Source organism: Arthroderma uncinatum (assembly GCF_011692745.1).
Source record: "Arthroderma uncinatum strain CBS 119779 chromosome Unknown scaffold5, whole genome shotgun sequence".
NCBI lineage: Eukaryota > Fungi > Ascomycota > Eurotiomycetes > Onygenales > Arthrodermataceae > Arthroderma > Arthroderma uncinatum.
Genome location: NW_022983867.1, coordinates 176,387 through 193,817, shown reverse-complemented (window position 1 = coordinate 193,817; position 17,431 = coordinate 176,387). Strand labels below are relative to the sequence as shown.

The window sequence follows — 17,431 nt, the reverse complement described above, 5'->3', positions numbered from 1 at the left end:
ATGTGAAAGATGGATATCTCAAAAATCAGAGAACACCGTATCTTGGCAGGTCGTATTAGTATAGTTCCTTGAGACGGACAACAGAGTAGATGCCATCAAAGCAACGCAGCGTAAACCAGCCGGCCTCACCTCATCTGTATGTTAGGACTGGGACGACCGTCTTTGAGATCGCGGCCTTCTCTGCTCGACCTCATCCATCCCAACAGCTCGAGTGCGTCTGTTGATGTCTGCGAGGAGCGAAGTCCCAGGCTAAAGCAGCACCAAGATCCGGTGGCTCCAACTCCACCACGCATCACCAACAACGTCAACTGCACCAACTCCGACTTCGACGACGACGACGAGGAAGACGACGAAGGAGACGATATCTACAGCATCGACAGCTCGGACAACGAGAGTCTATCGTCACGGTCTTCTGCACTCTTCGAAACGAGGTCACCGCCCGCGCCTGTCATGGCATCCACGGACGCAAAGCCCAAGCCGGAGGCTGGGGACGAGCAGAAGGGTGTCGTCTTCTCGATCTCCGGACCCGTCATTGTTGCCGAGAACATGATAGGATGTGCTATGTACGAGCTGGTGGGTGGCCCTTGAGCTCGATGGACTCGTCTTGGGGGGGGGAAGCATGCTGATTACATTCTACAGTGCCGAGTTGGAAAGGACCAAATCGTCGGAGAAGTCATTCGACTCGATGGAGATCAAGCTACTATCCAGGTCTACGAAGAAACAGGTGCGTGGGGCCAGCAATTCCTCTATCCAATTCAGCTTCAACAGCTTTTATGTTTATGCTCCTGTCTGACAACTGCCTACAGCTGGTGTCACTGTCGGTGACCCTGTCTTCGGAACCGGTAAACCCTTGTCCGTCGAGCTGGGGCCTGGGTTGATGGAAACCATCTACGACGGAATTCAGCGTCCTCTCAAGTCCATCGCCGAGGTCTCAAACAGCATCTACATCCCCCGTGGTGTGGCCCTACCTGCCCTCGACCGCAAGAAGAAATGGGACTTCAAGCCCGCCAGCCTGAAGGTCGGCGACCACATCACCGGCGGTGATATCTGGGGTACCGTGTTTGAGAACAGTCTTCTTCACGACCACAAGATCCTCCTACCTCCACGTGCCCGAGGAACAATCACACGTATGTCCGAGGCCGGCAGCTTCACCGTCGAAGAGAAGCTCTTGGAGGTCGAGTTCAATGGAAAGCGAACCGAGTACAGCATGATGCACGTATGGCCAGTGCGTGTTCCTCGTCCTGTCAACGAGAAACTGGCCTCCGATTCTCCCTTCATTGTCGGCCAGCGAGTCTTGGACTCTCTCTTCCCCAGTGTCCAGGGTGGTACCGTCTGCATTCCCGGTGCCTTTGGCTGTGGAAAGACCGTCATCAGTCAGAGTGTTTCCAAATTCTCCAACAGTGATATCATCGTTTACGTCGGTTGTGGCGAGCGTGGAAACGAGATGGCTGAAGTCTTGATGGATTTCCCAGAGGTATATTACATTCTACACCCCCACAGTTCTACAGCTTATAACTAATCCATCATACCAGCTTACAATTAACATTGAAGGACGCAAAGAGCCAATTATGAAGCGTACCTGCCTGATTGCCAACACCTCCAATATGCCAGTCGCTGCCCGTGAGGCATCTATCTACACTGGTATCACCGTTGCGGAATACTTCAGAGACCAGGGTAAACACGTTGCCATGATGGCTGACTCCAGTTCTCGCTGGGCAGAGGCTCTGCGTGAAATTTCCGGTCGTCTGGGAGAGATGCCTGCTGATCAGGGTTTCCCTGCATACCTCGGTGCCAAGCTTGCTTCCTTCTACGAGCGTGCCGGTCAGACCATCGCCCTGGGTAGCCCCGAGCGAAAGGGAAGTGTCAGCATCGTCGGAGCCGTCAGTCCGCCTGGTGGTGATTTCGCCGATCCAGTCACCTCGAGTACACTGAACATCGTGCAGGTCTTCTGGGGTCTCGATAAGAAGCTCGCTCAAAGAAAACATTTCCCGTCGATCAACACTTCCATATCCTACAGTAAATACACAAACATCCTCGACAAGTACTATGCCAAAGAACACCCCGAATTCCCACGACTCCGTGACAAGATCAAGGAACTGCTCAGTACCTCCGAGGAACTGGATCAGGTCGTCCAGCTTGTTGGAAAGTCTGCTCTCGGTGACGCAGATAAGATCACGCTGGACGTGGCGACCCTGCTCAAGGACGATTTCTTGCAGCAGAACGGATACTCCGATTATGACCAGTTCTGCCCCCTGTGGAAGACCGAGTACATGATGAAGGCTTTCGTATCTTTCTACGATGAGAGCCAAAAGGCCATCGCACAAGGCCAAAGCTGGGCAAAGGTCCGAGAGGCAACCAGCGAAATCCAGACCGCCCTTCGAAACATGAAGTTCGAGGTTCCGGATGATGAGGAGGAGGTCAGCGCAAAGGTAAGCAATCACCCATCGCCCCCAAGTACACATCAGTTACTAACTTATGTCTCTGTAGTATGAGAAAATCCTCCAGGAGATGTCCGAAAAGTTCGCCTCGGTGTCGGATGAGTAAATATTTCGGTTATTTTTGTTTTTCGTACAAATGTTATTCACAGATCACTGGCCTACAGGACCAAGGTGGAATTTATCATAATAATCTATCCTGTCCGTCGAGTTAATAGACTGTTTAAGTTTTGGTACAGTCGGTGGCACTTGGTGTACGTAGTCCGTAGGCAGAAGCATTATCGATATTACACTTTACAAGGCCTCCTTTTTTTCTTTATACCTTTGATATGAACAGGTACATTTGCCGCTACTTGATAACCCCCCTTACTCCTGTTAAATAGACAAATCATCCAACCTCGCCGTCGTTTGGGCATATATTGCGTGTGATGGGCGCAAACTGACCACCAAGCGGATCAGTTGCACGTGAACAAACCCGAACTCTCCTCTGGCATCAACTATCTTGCTCGCCCAAAATACACAAAAGCTAAACAAGACCGCATAATCACCGAGACAAACGAGAGAGAGCCTTGAATACCTCTTTCTTTTCGCCTGTATCTTCCCCCAGCTTGACTGCAAGTATATCGCCAGACCATGGCGGCCCAAGCTGGCTACTCGTGAGTTTGCCTACCCTGCTTCGTTGGCTCCTTTCGTCATTCAACCCAACGGTCACCGATCAACAACGATGCTAATGCAGGACACTTGCCTGGATATAGGATAAACGTTAACGACCCCGGTCTTATTTCTCTTGTCAATAAATTGCAAGATGTCTTTACGACCGTTGGAGTATGTTGTTTCCCCGAGAATACAGCTATTTGCCCAGGGAGGGATGTCTGACCAGTGGCGCACATTTCATAGGCACAAAACCCAATAGATTTACCGCAGATTGTCGTGGTGGGATCGCAATCTAGTGGAAAGAGTTCCGTGTTAGAGAATATAGTTGGAAGAGACTTGTAAGTCGAGAACCACCATTTACATGAGCACGACGCACATGGGGGGTGTTCGACGATTAACCTGTCGAATATAACAGTTTACCTCGAGGCTCTGGCATTGTAACTCGACGACCGCTTGTTCTCCAGCTTATCAACAAGCCTCGCACCGAGAAGTCTCAATCGAACGGTGTCAAAGAGGAGGACAAGCTAGATACAACCGATAGTGAGGCAAACGTTGACGAATATGGAGAGTTCCTTCATATCCCCGGCCAGAAATTCCATGATTTCAACAAAATCAGAGAAGAAATTGTCCGAGAGACCGATGCAAAGACCGGCCGCAATGCCGGAATCTCCCCCGCACCTATCAACTTGAGAATCTACTCTCCAAATGTCCTCACGCTTACGCTGGTGGATCTGCCCGGATTGACAAAAGTGCCGGTTGGAGATCAGCCAAAGGATATTGAGAAACAAATAAGGGAAATGGTGTTGAAACAGATCAGCAAGTCGAATGCGATTATTCTTGCAGTTACAGCTGCAAACCAAGATTTGGCCAACTCTGACGGTTTGAAACTTGCTCGGGAGGTCGACCCAGAGGGGCAGAGGACCATCGGAGTTTTGACCAAGGTCGATCTTATGGATGCCGGAACCGATGTTGTGGATATTCTTGCTGGTAGAGTTATTCCACTGCGACTTGGTTACGTACCCGTTGTGAACCGAGGACAGCGAGATATTGAGAATAAACGAACGATCAGTTATGCCCTTGAGCACGAGAAAAACTTTTTCGAAAACCATGCCACGTACTCTTCGAAATCTGCCTACTGCGGAACTCCATACCTGGCAAGGAAGCTCAATGTGGTACGTACGAGTCGAATTTGTGATAACCAAAGGATGTTTATGCTAACTTTACATTATTCAAGATTCTTATGATGCACATTAAGCAAACCCTCCCCGACATCAAAGCCCGCATTGCATCTTCTCTGCAGAAATACACTACTGAGTTAAATCAGCTTGGTGACTCGCTACTTGGAAACAGTGCCAACATCATCCTTAATATCATCACGGAATTCAGCAATGAGTACCGAACCATTTTGGACGGAAACAACCAGGAACTCTCATCAGTCGAGCTCTCGGGAGGTGCACGTGTCAGCTTTGTTTTCCACGAACTCTACTCAAACGGTGTCAAGGCCATCGATCCCTTCGATGTAGTGAAAGATATTGATATCAGAACGATGTTATACAACTCCTCCGGTCCTTCGCCAGCTTTGTTTGTTGGAACAGGTGCATTCGAGTCTATCGTTAAACAGCAGATTAAGAGGCTCGAAGAACCTGGTTTGAAGTGTGTCTCCTTGGTCTACGACGAGCTCGTGAGAATCCTTGCTCAGCTTTTGAACAAGCAACCTTTCAGGAGGTACCCCCAGCTGAAGGAACGATTCCACGGAGTCGTAATATCCTTTTTTAAGAAAGTCATGGATCCAACAAATAAGCTCGTTAGGGATCTCGTTGCGATGGAGGCTTGCTACATCAACACTGGACATCCCGATTTCATAACTGGACACAGGGTTAGTTTATTCCTGCATAAATTCCGTGACAAAATATGTTAATTGTTTGATATAGGCAATGGCAATCATCAACGAGCGTCAAAACGCCTCGAAGCCAACGCAAGTTGACCCAAAGACTGGAAAACCCATTCCACATTCAGCCACTGTCCCACGAGCTGCGAGCCCCAGCCTTGATCTGGGAGAAGGAAACCCAGGATTTTTCGGCAGCTTCTTTTCGTCGAAGAACAGCAAGAAGAAGATGGCTGCAATGGAAGCCCCTCCACCAATCCTGAAGGCTTCCGGAACTTTATCTGAAAGGGAAAACACCGAAGTTGAGGTGATAAGTACGTTCAAATCCCATATCTCGCTATATCAATTCTTTAGCTGACTCTTCGCGCACAGAACTCTTGATCAACTCGTATTATAACATCGTCAAAAGAACGATGATTGACATGGTTCCCAAAGCTATCATGTTAACACTTGTTCAGTAAGCTGCTTAAACCCGCCTTATACCTATCCAGCAAACCCCGCTAATGTTATTCCTACCAGGTTCACCAAGGATGAAATGCAACGGGAACTCCTAGGCAATCTCTACCGCGCAGAAGAACCAGATGACCTCCTCCGCGAAAGCGAATTCACTGTTCGTCGCCGTAAGGAATGCCAGAGAATGGTTGAGAGTCTTACCAAGGCCAGCGAAATTGTCAGTCAGGTTCAATAAGGCCCAACTTGAAGCGAGCGAGCAGGAGCAGAGGCACAAATCTGTTCCAGATTAAATAAATCGGATGGATAATCCATGGCGAAATGGAAAATAAACCGGCGAGAGAGAAACCGAGAGAGAATCGCAACTGAAATTAACTTAGCGCCACAGTCAATCTTGATAGAAATTCGGTTTGGGTGTGTTGCAATGCAATCCTTATTCTTTACATATTTACTTTTCCAGAGTGATTGATATCCCCTCTCCTTATTTTCTACATCATATACTACTAATCATTTCCCGTCTCTTTGCAATGTCTCTAGTTTTAGTCTTATGTGCCCATGATACATTTTCGTTTGCCTATGATGAAGTTTTGAGGTAACATGATTTCGTGACCATTATTTCGATTTTTTAGTCTCTTCCACCCCGTCAACATATCAGCTATCTGATCCTTCTCTCTATCACCACCTGCCAATTTAATATCAGTTAGCTTCTTCAAAACCAACCCCCTTCAAAGTAAATAGTTCATCATCCGCACCCATCACTTTGATCAAATTCTTCTATGTCTGGATTAGCTATATTATATAAGCCGTATTCTGCGGATTAATAAATATCCGATAGAGTTATGCACGGGCCATCTCCTTTCTAATATCAAACTTAAATTGTAACGCTCCTCTCTTCATGACAAATTGTAGATAACTTTGTAATTTATGAAGAAAGGTATAACATTATAGAGGAGTCTTTCCATATAAACCAGTTTCTCTTTCTAACGCATATTTATGACCTTTATATACACCGATCTAGGCTAGATCATGACAATATATACAAAAACCAAGTCACTTTAACCTCGTGCCGGGGCAAAGTTTAATCACGGTATTTATATCTGCTTTTTCGGTAGTTAGGGGTTCCATGCCAAAATTCAAAATTTAAAACCCCCCCTGGGCGTAAGACGTGTCCATACCAACCAATGGACAATCAAGATCTAACATCAACGGGGAGACAAACGTAGGACGAACTTTATTTTTAAAGGCCAGCCCCACCAGTATGTTTCCTTTTAATGTAATTAGTTGTTTGATATGGAGTATGGGGATTAGAGACAAGGGGAAGGGAGTGAAGCAAATCCTTACCTTTACCGTCCTTCTCATATTTTGGCCACCCCAACTTTGACAGGCCCCCGTGAGGGTCAGCGGCAAAGGTTGCAAGTGCGTGCATCATGTATGACGAAACCTTAGCTTCGGTGGCAGTGTTTGCCGTGTCATCACTGACATCCTCTGCCGTGCCAAAGAACTGGGAAACATCGCTGCCGTGATACGAGCCACTCCCTGGGTATAGGATGGAGTTGGGCCATTCGCCGAAGTACATATATCGCCAAACCGGAACACCACTCGCTGCACGGTAACTTGCCTCTCTAAAAGAGGAGCATGTAAACCTGGCTAGGTTAAATAGGTGCCACTCTTTATCAGTTAAAGAAATCTTCTGAGCATACGCGGCGATCTTATAGTAGCCAGCCTCAAAATTCCCATTTCCAACAAGGTATGGCTAGATAAACGAGACTAATTAGAGAAGCTTATTTTCCTATTCCCCGCACTATCGTGATTTAGAGAAGGACACTAAACTTACAACCTTGGCAAACATCCCCTTGGATGCACGTTCTTCGTAGTTAGAGAAGACGATTTCTTCGTCAACTGTGGGATGGAATACCGGCTGTGGCAGCGCCTTGCTGGTTTCCGGTGGTACTTTGGATACTGCAGCTAAAACATCCGTGGCTGTTTTAGATCTCACACAAGGGAGAGTATCCCCAGAACTGCCACACCCGAGAGCTTCAGATAGGGTATACCAGTATTTCTGGGATTGTTCCGGGGTATTAGGTGTCATGCTTAGGGCTGTCCCGGACATGGGCATAACACCGTTAACGATAGGATCATCGGCATACGTATACATATGGTAGTCGACTGCGACGCCTCCAGCAGACTGGCCAAAGATAGTGATACGACTCGGATCACCCCCAAAACCAGCAATGTTATCCCGGACCCATTCTATTCCCATCCGCTGATCAAGCAACCCCAAGTTCTGGGGTGATCCAGGTGCGCCAGGGAATCCAAAGACGGTGAGGCGGTAACTTACTACTAGTTAGAATAACTTATAAAAATGCCACGGATGGCAAGGTTGGTTACTTCATTGATACCACAATAACATCTTCCTGATCCGCGATATATTGACCCTGGTAAAAGAGGCTGTTTGTGCTCCCAACAGCAAAACCTGGAATTATCGCATATTTTGTTAATCCCACGATATCAAACGATCCTTAAAAGTATATTTTCCAAAAATCCTAAAAATCTACTTACGACCGCCGTGGATCCAAAGCAAGACCGGCTTCTTCTTGGACGACGTATTCTTGGTCCAAACATTCAATTTCAAGCAATCTTCGCTCTGGGGCTTAACATTTTGGCCGGCGAAATTCGCAATGATAGGTCGCAGTACATCAGTTGCATTAGGATACTCAATTGGCTTGCTTGGTGTCTGGAGGCAGTCGCTTAAGATTTCAGGGGAGGTTTAGCAACAAACATGGGTTCCGATAGTAGACACATCATGCAACTGGAACATACAATGACTAGCGAGAACCAGGCTTTCGTTAACTTTTTGTTTTACATCACAATAGATGTCGTTTGAAAGAATGACACAAATATTCAAGCGTACGACAAGGCTTGAGCTTACAAATTTTGCGGCATCGAAGGGCTTGTCAGAAGCGAATTTGACGGGAGCTGCAAACCGAAGTTCGCCAATCGGAGCCTTTGCGTATGGAATTCCTAAATACTCGACAACTGCTGGTCGAGAGGTTGAAGGATGGCCAGTTACTGGCCCGCTAGTTGTGTTGACCGGGCCTGCGACTGATGGAGGGACCAGCAGAAGTGCAGTCAGCAGTTTGACAACGCGCAACATACGCCCCATGTTGATAATAACGTTCTATCGACAGTTGGAGTTCAACTAGTTATGTCTTTGAGACGACCTGGGACGGAAGAGTGTCTCCAAGTCACATCGTTCGCTATTAAGTCGCCGACCCCGAGTGATCAAATTCTATTACTCGAGCCAATGCTGTAACCGCAAGGATTGTATTGCATGGTTCCGTTCATGGGTTGCTAGTCGAAAATTGGGACGCATCAGCACGACCAGCGGATCTTGGTGGGACTGATATTTATTTCCGCACCAGCCTCGACTCTCAATAACTAACTAGCGAATTAGTATCCGAGTGCTGGAAACTCCCTCCTCTTCTGTTGCTTCAAAGGCCTGGACTAGTTAGGGCGACGACATTCAATTTCGTCTGATGCAGGAAGAGTCTTCCCTGCACTTTTGCTAACTCCGCGTACTATACGATAGCGGACATATTGCCCCTAAGCTAGTGGCAGAGATCCATGTCACTGTTCTGGAAATTTTGAAGATAGTGCATCTTTAACATGTCTAGAATCTAGAATGTGCATGCACCTCCTAAACTATTGAATAACGTAGGCATCAGTGTCCAGATATCCACCAGAGAGCCCCGTCATACAGCACATCCTGTAGAAGTTACCACATCGCAGATGATTTCAACACCTTTGGCCGGGTTACCGAGCCGCATACCACGGTATATATTCATGGGCCTAACAACATTGGTCTGGGATTGTCATCTGGGGTGGTCCCTTCGCTAGTACCCTTCTGGACGTAGGCAGCATTATTAACAACAATATCTACCTGGTCAAATGTGGTTCAGAGCCAGTCTCAGTATGGAGTCTAAATAACCAAACGAGACAACAGAAACAAGGGACGCTTCCCGTTAACTTCGAGGGGAAGAAATCTTACCGATACCACTATCCAATGTATTTCCCAATCTCCAAAGGAGTTTTTGCACGGGGATAATCGCAGGCAAAATACAGAGCCGGCAGGGCTACTTCGAGGGCAGCGGAGTTCCCGCTTGAGGTCTCCAACTTGTGGAAGATGAGGTCGGCGATGGTCGACTGACTGCCTATTGATTGGTGCAATAATAGGGGTAAGTGAAGATGCACGCCGAAGGGCCTTCAAACTAGCCTTGCCTATAATATCCTGGGTGAAAGTGATAGCTGGAGTCTGCGTTGGGCCTATATGATGGCTGTCAGCCTAAACTATAGCTTTCCTTTTTACAATGGGTTCCTTCCCCTGAACATAGAACTCGCTGCCAGATGAAAGGCGCTGATATGGTACTGGCTGCTGCTATCTCCCTCCGCTTGGCCACAAGATGTTTCAGGGGCGGAATCAAAATCGACGACTGGACGATCGTGGCGGCACCGGTACGTGTTACGTGATATTCACTCATGGAGCTAATGCGTAGCGTAGATATGCTCGGTCGTGTTGACGGTGGCTGAAAATATGGGTATGTTGAGCAGGACCATCTGCATATCACTGTTCTCATACCTTTGCACACGCATATCTCGCGGTGGCAGAGAGATACGGTAAACACCCTGGAAGTGTACAGCATCGAGTAACGACGTTGAAAGTTAGTTTAAACTATTGAAGCGGAATAAGCTTAAATAACGTGGTTCACCACCGAATGACCGCCACCACCTAATGACCGGCGCTTTGGCCACCCCATCCAAATCGCTGCATATATTAAATATCAACCTATTTCAACACAACGTAAATAACAAATTAAATTAGCTATTAAATAACGATAGTAGGGTTCCAAATTACATATAAATTAGTAAGGTTAAGAAAATAAACGAGTGTTGGGCTTGATAACTCGCCCGGAACGGCTTGCCCGGGGTTGGGATAGGAAGGGTGGTATTGAAGGAATAGGATCGATTGGAGCCACCTTCGTAGGTGAAGTCTTCTTCTTTCCTAATCGGGAAGGTGAGATAGGGCTTAAGGCGTTCTTTTCAGCCTTCCTGGCCTTCTTGGCCATCCGTTCCGCTGCTTGTTCACCCGCTTTACGCTTCCGTTCAATCGCAGCCTCTGCGCGCTGCGCTGCAGCCTCTTTACGAGCCTCCTCATGGGCTTCCTTTCGCTGCTGTTGCTCTATCAACCTTTGAGCTCTCTTTTCTGCTGCTTCCTGGGCTTTAACATCCTTCTGAATTGTACGCTGAAGCTTTGATTGTTCAGCCTGCGCTATCTTATCTTGTTTTTCATGCTCTATATTAAGAGCCCGTTGCCTGGCTGCTTCAACTTTAGACGGAGAGAAGAACTGCGCCTGGCCAGCCCGTTCCTTATCAAACAAGCCCATTGCTTTACCTCTCTTCCTTTGCTTCTTCTCCATTTGTATTACTGCATGAAGAGACCTGTTCTCATGGGCTAATATCTCATTCTGGAAGACCAGTCTTTCACTAGCATGAATGACCTTTTGAATATTGATTGAGAGGCGCGATTGCCTGCGGTAAACCTTCTTAATTTGACGGCGGAGGCCTCGAACAGTAGTAGGGGTAGGAGGAGCAACCAGGTCTGGAGGGGTAATTGGTCTTCGTTTGAAATATTTTAATATCTGTTCAGGCATGAAGGGGTAGATACCCGTTGTTTGAAATGCAGCCTTAACGTTCTCAGGTGTTACTGCTTTACACCATGCTGTATAAAAGAGCCTCCAGAAATCTCTCTTCCTCATTGATGAATACCCATAGCTGCAACGGAGAAGGGTATCGATCTCTTGGGAGTATGCCTTAGCCAGTGGCCCAAAAACTCCAACATCTAATGGTTGTAATCGATGAGTTGAATGCGGAGGAAGGATTGCAAGAAGGATACGGTTTTTATCTGCGTAGTCGATAAAGCGCATATTGATATGAGAGGAGTGGCCATCAACAATAAGAAGCCTTCTTCCTCTATCAGCCTTTGCCTTCGTATGCTTATTAAATATCTCCAGCCAGCTAAGCCCGTAGTCATCACTGCTCCAGCCGTTGGGTGAGGCTGCAAAATAGGCTGTTTGCTCATGAGGGTTGAAATCATCAAGCCATGTATCTTGTAGATCTCCTTCTCCCTTATAAATCAGTGTAGGAGGAATCCTTTCACCATCTGCAGAGATGGCAGCAAGAAGAGAAATAAACTCGCGATTTCCATCATGAATAGCACCTATCTGCTTTCGTTTAAGCTGCTCAATAGGGACGATACGTTTGACTGCCTGACCTAGGCCAATAAGGAACCCTTTTTCATCGAAATTATAGGTGTTTTCTGGAGTAATATTATATTTTGAAATCATCAATTCAAGCTAGGAAGAGGTCAGTATTTAAAGATATTGATATCGATTTGATCACTAACATGCTCAAAGTAATGCGCAAAATAAGAGGAGTTATCAGCAACCTTGCGTTTTTGATCGATAGTCTTTAAATAAAGGCTCTTTATCTGGTTATGATATCTCTCGCAGAACCGCGCCACCCAGTTCAACCCAACAGGCTCTTTTGTTATCTCATATACCAAATTCCGGAGTATTTGAGGTGTAGGAGATAGGCCACGTAGAGATAGGCGATTTATATGCTTTAAAAGCTCTTTTTCTTGAGCAGTTGTAAGCTTCTTGTGATGTTGGGATATTGCTTCACTTCTTGAGGTAGTGACTCCTTGAAACCGCCGTGTGAGCGTTTTTCGATCGATTCCGTATCTTTTTGCAGTCTGGGTATAATTAGGGGCTTCTTGGGCCTTTAAATCTGCAATTGCTAAAGCAATTGCAGCTTCATTAACCATATTACGGCTGTTGCGAGTGGTTGTTGTTGATACGCATGAATCTTTGTTGGGGCGGTCATTGGGTGGTAGCGGTCATTCGGTGGTGGCTTACGTTAGTCTAATCATGTCTGGTCCCAAGTAGTTCCTCGCGCAGGTTTCTATAAACTGGTTATCATCTTCACAAGATGCTTTGTTTCTATAGCTGCGGATATTCGCTATCGAAAAGTTGTTCTGTTGGATTTGTAAGGCTCTTGTCACTCTCACTCTCTGGGATTTGCTTATTCTCGCAACCGTCTGGCAATGCCGGCCGATGAAGGCGTTTTGGGACCGAGTCATCCAAGCTATGCCTGCGTTGATCACTCTGGCATACTCAACATCACACTTCACCGTCCTGGCTCTACCAATCCAGCAGATCGCTCGGCTACAACTTCGAAAAGGGGATAAGATCGCGTTATATTTGTCTTCGGGCTTGGCGGGTTGTAGGTGTTTTGTTTTTTCACCTCCATGTTTTCTTTATACGGAGTGTATGTTTTGCTAACGCGTTGAACCAGTATCTGTCTAACGAGTCACCGCGTCATCCTCATCGGCGGACGCCACACGCGAGCGCTCTGACCTCAGGATTTAATTAAAGAAGTATTCGGAAAAACGCCGGTTCAGTGTACGGAGTAGCTGATGCCGATCCAGGGAGCCCTATACCGCCACGATATGGAGCGTTGGTTGGATGCAACACTGGAATCATCTGCGCGTGCACACCGATGATCCATCAGCCACTTCCTGCACTGTTACCCTGAGTCTCCCTGTCATTGGCACGGGGCAGTTCTCATGCTCCTATTCCACTCAAAGTCAAGTGTCAACACTCCCCCGTTCATGACTTTCTGCGAACCCCCACAACTCCAACTCCCAAGCGCTTGTGCGCCATGGAAGAGCGAAGCGCAGCTCCATACGACAAGCGTTATACGGGAAGAGTGGTGCCCAATTCCTGCGGCCCGAACCTAGATATCGGCCTCTCGCTTGGGAGATATCAAAGGCTTGGAAGATATCAAAAGGCTTGGAAGATTATCAGATTCGGATTCAAAATCCTCGAGATGAAGGCCAGAGAGCCAACGAATCTCCACGTGCATGCACCTTTTACGGACTGGGATGCTCTTCTACCCACTGCTTGGGTCGGAGCTTATTTCTTATTTTTCTTTTGGGTGTTTTAGTCTGGAGAGATGCAGGGTTTCACGTTATGGACACGCGGGTCGGGGGGCATATAAAGGCTGTCCTATTGGATAGAGGAAGCAAGGGGATGGGGGTTGGGGGTTGTTTTGGCAGGAGTCCAAAGTTATCTACTTCCATCGGCATTTCACGACTTTTCTTCTTCCCATATGTCGCACGCGGACGATGCTTCCGGTGCCGCAGCAGCTCGCCCTTTCTCGAGGAATCATGCACGTCACTCTGCATATACGCACTTATAATAAACATGGCAGAAGAACCCAAGCACTTTGCTTTTCACCGGTTCCTTTTGAGCTAACGAAAAATTATCGGAATGCCTCCATACCTGGTGGACGGACAAGTCCGCATGGGAGTACGGAGTACGGAGTAACAGGGAGGCTCGGCCAGGCTCCTCCCAGGGAGTATTGAGCGGTGTGTGAGGCCGCCGTCAGTATCAATATATTCTCCCCCTGCTATTTTTTTCTTTAGATAGGCTGGACGAGGTGAAACTATAGTAAGAAGCTTCTTTCGCCCCCTTTAACGCCACCCTTTGGCTTCCACTTACTTCCACTCCAGGGACCAGGATTATCGTGTTGCTGGGCGAGTTACGAAGTAGGCAAATGGTGAGGATGGCTATTTCCACCGGGCTCAGGCCTTGGGAAAACTTTGAATTTCTTCCGCCGCCCGCAAGCACTTTCCAACCCTCCATCTCGGCTACTTTTTGGCTTCATATTGGAGGAAGCGGTTTGTTTTTTGTTCTTTTTCCTTTTTGTTTTCTTCGTTTCTTCTTCTCTTCCGTCTGTCGTCTATCAGAATCATTGACTTTCTCGGTGTATCCCCATTATGCATATCCTAATCTCATCTACCTCACGCCCTGTTGCTATCCTCTCCGCAGCGGCATCACTGCTCCAATCGGGTCTATAGCCCAGGCGAGGACTGAATTCTCCCTCTGTTTGATACGTATATTATATAAAAAGCCCCCATTGATCCGGGTTGTGGCATTCCTCACGCAGCTTCAGCATCCCTACCTCGAAATCGCTACCAAGCCCCTCCGAACACCGTCTTAAAAGTCAGCTTCACCGAAGAAGTTGCTCCCGAACCCTGAACTGCCGATATAGCGACGCAATATCTGTACATATATCTAGTTGAGGGCTGAATAGCGGTGGGAGAAGGATGGACACCCTCAAGGCTGCGCTCGCGAGGTGCAAGCCGAGTCCTCATGTCGTCGAGAAGCTGATGACCATCAAACGAAAGACACCCGTCCTCAAAGACCTCCATTATAATTTTATCTGCCTTCACTATGCTTGGATTATCGGCGTTACGTTGGTTGGCTCCATTATCCTCTATCCCGCCGGAAATATGTCCTACATCGATGCGCTATTCTTCGCCTCTGGTTCCGCAACCCAGAGTGGCCTCAACACTATTGATGTGAATAATCTGTACACTTATCAACAAGTTTGGCTATGGATGGGTTCCATGATTGCCAACCCGATCGTCATCCACGGGGCTGTCGTCTTCGTCCGCTTATATTGGTTCGAACAACGCTTTCAACATGTGGTCCGTGAAGCGAAAGCATTACGGAGATCCCGGTCGCGGTCGAGAGCTACAACCCGCGAGCCAGAGGACAACAATGACATACACCGGGCTGAAGCTGGAGTTCGTGGTCGCGATATAGTGGTGCTTCGAAACAATGAAGGTCACGCACACGGCCGCTTCTTGGACACCCCGAAGAAAGAACAGGAATCTACCTCCGAGAGCGATTCGTCTATCCAACATCCTGATGCTCAGGGAGAGTCTACGAACGGGCAAACTAAAGATAGCCCCAAGGAAGGCAATTCCTCGCTTGCACCTTCTCACTTCCCGGGAGATGCTAGAATCCAGTGGTCTGTTCCTCCAGACAGTGAACGGCATATCACCTTCCTCGAGCACCAAAGGAGACAGACTGGTGCTCTGCGTATACCTAGTCCCAGAGAATTCGACAGAGGCGGTATGCCAGAGGCACTTGACGAAATAGTAGATGGATCTGAGCTGCACCGCAAGGCCACCGTTCAATCCGACCAAGGCCATGACCAGCTTGGGCATACTTTTTCACCTCCTTCGTCTCCTGGGCCGATCAACCAACACATTACCATTGATGAGCCTAATGTCGCCCGCACACGGAAAACTATTCAATCCAGACAAGGCGAGCAGGGCGCCAGAGATGGAGACGAAGCCTCAACTCTACGGCGAGTGGCATCCCGTAGATCAATGGTGTCAAGCTTCATACGCTCTCGAACCCAAGAACAGGCCCAAGAAGCCCCATACCTTAGCTGGGAGCCTACTATCGGGCGAAATTCTGCTTTCGTAGACTTGTCTGAAGCTCAAAGGGAAGAATTGGGTGGCATTGAATACCGGGCTCTCAAGGCGCTCGCTATCGTTCTCCTGGGATATTTCTTCTTCTTCCACCTCCTTGGTATTATTTGCTTGATACCCTGGATTCTAAACACCAGATGGGGGGCTATCGTCCAGGCTGCAGGCCAGGGAAGACCATGGTGGGCCGTATTTTCAGCCGGCTCTGCCTTTAACGACCAAGGCTTCACAATCACACCCGATTCTATGGCTTCATTCTACGATGCGATATTTCCTATGCTTCTGATGACCTTCCTTATTCTCATCGGAAATACAGGATTTCCTTGCATGTTGCGCTTTGTCATTTGGTTCTTTTCAAAAATAGTACCAACTGGAAGCAGCGTCTGGGAAGAGTTGAAATTCCTCCTAGACCACCCCAGACGTTGTTTCACGCTGCTGTTCCCAAGCTCGGCTAACTGGTGGTTGTTTTGGGTGCTTGTCCTTTTGAATGGCGTTGATTTGATCTTTTTCGTCGTCCTTGATGTAAGTTTTCAACGCTTGCATCGTCTTACAGCTAGAGATTTTATTTACTGACCATCCCTTTCCAGTTGAATGACCCAGATGTTACTCGTATTCCTGGTGGGATACGTTTTGTCGATGGTCTATTTCAGGCAGCGGCTACCCGAACTGCGGGTCTATCGGTCATCAGTCTTACAACTCTTCACCCGGCCATACAGGTGTCATATATGATCATGATGTATATATCCGTATTCCCCATCGCTATCTCCATGCGCCGAACGAACGTCTACGAGGAAAAAAGTCTGGGCATATACTCCGACCCAGATGAATACAGCGAGAACGGAAAGGAGCCAAGTTTCGTTGGCGCTCATTTGCAGAAGCAGCTTAGTTTCGATATCTGGTATATCTTCCTGGGCCTGTTCGTCATCGCAATCATTGAAGGGAACCGATTAGACAACCAGAAAGATATCGGGTTCTCTCTCTTCGCCGTTTTATTCGAAGTCGTCTCTGCCTATGGTACCGTCGGCCTTTCCCTGGGTTATCCTAACACCAACACTTCGTTCTCCGCCCAATTCCACACACTTTCAAAACTTGTCATCATTGCCATGGAGATTCGAGGCAGACACCGTGGTTTGCCGTACGCACTTGATCGCGCAGTGCTGCTACCTTCCGAAGCACTGCATCGAAAGGAAGAAGACGATGCGACTAAGCGCCTCAGGCGACGCAGTTCCAACGTCAGCACACTGTCTTCTGCAACTGGATATGGTACTGGCATTTTCCGAGATGACGGTCTGATATCGCGACAGCCTGCTGGGCCCTCGGATGTGCCTCCAAATACTGCTTCCTCCGGGCGCACAAAGTCCGCTGCACATCGCCTATCTACGCATCAGGAACGTGCTTGATTCCTGTTACTAAGTCTATCTCACATTTTGCCTTATCCCTCTAAGCATATTTCTTGCATATGGCGCAGCTAGTTGCTCTTGCATTTCGGCTTTTGGTTGGATTCTTGTTGTATTTTCCTTATATCTGTTTTAGCAAGCGATTGTACTGCAAGGTGTTTACGGAGAGAGAGAAAGAAAAACCAGGGGTGGTATATATATCTATATA

At 47.7% G+C, this 17,431-nt stretch overlaps 4 protein-coding genes across 4 annotated transcripts; 3 read left to right on the top strand and 1 right to left on the bottom strand.

Annotated features, from left to right (window-relative positions):
* Positions 1 to 138: 138 nt before the first annotated feature.
* GIQ15_06437 (ATP synthase alpha subunit vacuolar) lies at positions 139 to 2,544 on the top strand (the record flags this gene model as incomplete). The annotated part of the gene is made up of 5 exons (XM_033553854.1): positions 139 to 573; positions 640 to 724; positions 807 to 1,474; positions 1,533 to 2,429; positions 2,488 to 2,544. 5 exons carry the CDS (start codon positions 139 to 141, stop codon positions 2,542 to 2,544), a joined length of 2,142 nt encoding a protein of 713 aa, XP_033403369.1.
* Positions 2,545 to 3,068: 524 nt separating this feature from the next.
* GIQ15_06436 (vacuolar protein sorting-associated protein 1) lies at positions 3,069 to 5,662 on the top strand (the record flags this gene model as incomplete). The annotated part of the gene is made up of 8 exons (XM_033553853.1): positions 3,069 to 3,091; positions 3,191 to 3,260; positions 3,333 to 3,427; positions 3,505 to 4,261; positions 4,324 to 4,965; positions 5,021 to 5,288; positions 5,347 to 5,431; positions 5,494 to 5,662. 8 exons carry the CDS (start codon positions 3,069 to 3,071, stop codon positions 5,660 to 5,662), a joined length of 2,109 nt encoding a protein of 702 aa, XP_033403368.1.
* Positions 5,663 to 6,564: 902 nt separating this feature from the next.
* On the bottom strand, positions 6,565 to 8,587 carry GIQ15_06435 (carboxylesterase; the record flags this gene model as incomplete). Its single annotated transcript, XM_033553852.1, has 7 exons — positions 6,565 to 6,689; positions 6,766 to 7,067; positions 7,125 to 7,177; positions 7,259 to 7,757; positions 7,813 to 7,897; positions 7,984 to 8,158; positions 8,354 to 8,587. The coding sequence occupies 7 exons, from the start codon at positions 8,585 to 8,587 to the stop codon at positions 6,565 to 6,567; spliced, it is 1,473 nt and encodes a 490-aa protein (XP_033403367.1).
* A 6,063-nt stretch (positions 8,588 to 14,650) lies between these two features.
* GIQ15_06434 (high-affinity potassium transport protein) lies at positions 14,651 to 17,226 on the top strand (the record flags this gene model as incomplete). The annotated part of the gene is made up of 2 exons (XM_033553851.1): positions 14,651 to 16,348; positions 16,414 to 17,226. 2 exons carry the CDS (start codon positions 14,651 to 14,653, stop codon positions 17,224 to 17,226), a joined length of 2,511 nt encoding a protein of 836 aa, XP_033403366.1.
* Between the last annotated feature and the right edge of the window lie 205 nt (positions 17,227 to 17,431).